The 2,814-nt window shown below is 42.0% G+C and overlaps 1 protein-coding gene across 1 annotated transcript in view; it reads left to right on the top strand.

Annotated features, from left to right (window-relative positions):
- The window catches only part of SPTAN1 (spectrin alpha, non-erythrocytic 1), an 85,791-nt gene that overhangs the window by 25,646 nt on the left and 57,331 nt on the right, over positions 1–2,814 (top strand). The window contains exon 12 of the mRNA XM_037745944.1: positions 1,173–1,310. Within this exon, the coding sequence (XP_037601872.1) occupies positions 1,173–1,310 (138 nt within the window). The remainder of the gene's footprint in view (positions 1–1,172; positions 1,311–2,814) is intronic.

Genomic DNA, 2,814 nt, shown 5'->3' with positions numbered 1-2,814 from the left:
GGGTAACAAGAGCGAAACTCCATCTCAAAAAAAAAAAAAAAAAAGAGAAATGGAGCTTTTGAGGAGGAAATTATGTCTTTCACTAAGCCTCTGAAAGCTATTATTCATCCTTAAATATCCAGACATCGCATTCACCATGATATGTGAGAAACTTTCCTTTCTCTGCAGAGATTTAAAAAGAAGGTATATGTATAGTGTGATTTCCTGAGAGACAGTCTTTGTTATTTGGGGCACGTGTGGCACATTTCCTACTTATGGGGACTTTTCGTAGGGAGCTGAGTTCTGCATTAGGAATTGGAGCAGAGAGGAAACAAATTTTTATAAAATCATATGTAGGCCAGGTGTGGTGTAACTCCAGCACTTTCAGAGGCCAAGGCAGGAGGGTTGCTTGAGGCCAGGAATGGGAGACCAGCCTGAGCAGGATAGTGAGACCCCCATCTCAACAAAAAATTTAAAAATTAGCCAGACATGATGGCACATGCCTGTAGTCCTAGCTACTTGAGAGGATCGCTTGAACCAGGAGTCCAAAGTTATAATGAGCTATGATTTACAACACTGCACTCCAGCCTGAGTGACAGGGTGAGACCTTGTCTCTTAAAAAATAAAATAAAATAATATGTGTGTGTATGTATGTATATGTGTGTGTATAAGTTTTGAAGTATTTTGGAGTATAAAATTGCCTGAGGAACATTAGATACATAATGATTTATATATTTTTTAATATTAATAGAGTAAAAGAAGACATTCCAAAGACAGACTTTGTCATTAGTAGCTTCGGAGCCTAAAGTCTAGGGCATTTCTGAATTTATTTTCCATATGTTATGGAGTACCCACTCAGTTGACATTTCCCATTGGAGAGTACCTACTCATTTATAGTGCCTCACTTTTCAAGGGATGCCCTATTTTTTTTTACCTGGGAGTTTACTTAGCATTTTTACCTAAAGTCATTTGTGATCATGTAGCAGTAAATTAATTCTAGATTAATTAAAATAGGCCATCCCTTTTATATTGAACATGCTCATGCAAGTGAATGTTGTTTTTCCCCTTTTGCAAATGGAAAAAAGGCCTGAAGATTAGCACTAGGATTAGGAGTTCTTGGGTAGCTGTTCTGTCTGCCTTGGTGGCTTTGGGGCTGACCTCATCTCCCTGACCATGTCTCCTATGCCCCCAAGCTGACCATCCTTTCTGAGGAGAGAGCAGCGCTGCTGGAACTGTGGGAGCTGCGCAGGCAGCAGTACGAGCAGTGCATGGACCTGCAGCTCTTCTACCGGGACACTGAGCAGGTGGACAACTGGATGAGCAAGCAGGAGGTAATCTGTGAGCAAAGCCTTGCCAGCAGTGGGAGAACCAGGGCCTGTGTTTTGTCTCCTCCAATAGTTTGCTTATTTTGTTTTAGGACATCAGTACCATTTTAGTTCTGAATCTGTTGAAGAGGGGGAGTTGAGCAAGCTTCTCTCAGCTCTGCCAGCATCTTTCCTTGCTTGAGATTGTAAGGCCCTCAGAAAAGGCCCCAGTTTTTCAGATTAGTGTGATGTAAAATGTTTTATTAAACATATTTTTTTCTTAGAACTTTGCATTGCCAGGTGCAGTGATACTCTCCTGTAATCCCAGCACTTTGGAAGGCTGAGATGGGAGTTTCCCTTGAGCCCAGAAGTTCAAGGCAGCAGCAAGTTATGATTGCTGGTGCCCATGCAACAGACCAAGATCTTGTCTCACAAAAAAAAAAAAAAAAAAGGAAAGAAAAAACAGCATTATGTGACAGCACTGGTGCCTGTGCAACAGACCGAGATCCTGTTTCACAAAACAAAAAAAAAGGAAAAAAAAACTTAGTATTATGTGACATCTAAATCTAATAGAAGCAACAAAAGCTTTATGAGCAAAGTTTCAATAGAATGTGGAACAAGGATTTCATGATGTGGCTGGATTGATTTTAAGAAAATCCAGCCGGGCACGGTGGCGCGTGCCTGTAGTCTCAGCTACTCGGGAGGCTGAGGTGGGAGGATCGCTTGAGCCCAGGAATTCTGGACTGCAGTACGCTATGCCGATCGGGTGTCTGCACTAAGTTCGGCATCAATATGGTGACCTCCCGAGAGCAGGGGACCACCAGGCCTAAGGAGGGGTGAACCGGCCCAGGTCGGAAATGGAGCAGGTCAAAACTCCCGTGCTGATCAGTAGTGGGATCCTGCCTGTGAATAGCCACTGCACTCCAGCCTGGACAACATAGCGAGACCCCGTCTCTTATTAAAAAAAAAAAAAAGAAAGAAAGAAAGAAAATCCAAAAGGACTTTAGACTTCCTATTTTTTTTTCCCCTCCAGCTTAGCTTTAGTGCATTAAGGTCTTTAGACTTTCTAGAAGAGATCTTAGAAGTTTAACAGCCATAAAATCTCTTTCCTTCTTTTTGTATTTTGGCCAAAATATCCTTTGCTCTTAGAAGATCAAAGGGCTGGGCACAGTGGTGAATGCCCGTAATCCCAGCACTTTGGGAGGCCGAGGCAGGTGGATCATGAGGTCAAGAGATTGAGACCATCCTGGCCAACATGATGAAACCCCGTCTCTACTAAAAATACAAAAATTAATTGGGTATGGTGGTGTGTGCCTGTAGTCCTAGGCCTTGGAGGCTGACGCAGGAGAATAGCTTGAACCCAGGAGTTGGAGGTTGCAGTGAGCTGAGATCACACCACTGCACTCCAGCCTGGCAACAGAGCAAGACTCGTGTCTCCAAAAAAAAAAAAAAAAAAAAAAAAAAAAAAAAAAAAAAAAAAAAGAGAAAAAAAAAAAAAAAAAAAAAAAAAAAAAAGAGAAATGGAGCTTTT

Source organism: Cebus imitator, unplaced genomic scaffold (assembly GCF_001604975.1).
Source record: "Cebus imitator isolate Cc_AM_T3 unplaced genomic scaffold, Cebus_imitator-1.0 Scaffold216, whole genome shotgun sequence".
NCBI classification, from domain to species: domain Eukaryota; kingdom Metazoa; phylum Chordata; class Mammalia; order Primates; family Cebidae; genus Cebus; species Cebus imitator.
The sequence above is the reverse complement of the archived record's forward strand: the minus strand, read 5'-3'. Positions and strand labels throughout refer to the sequence as shown.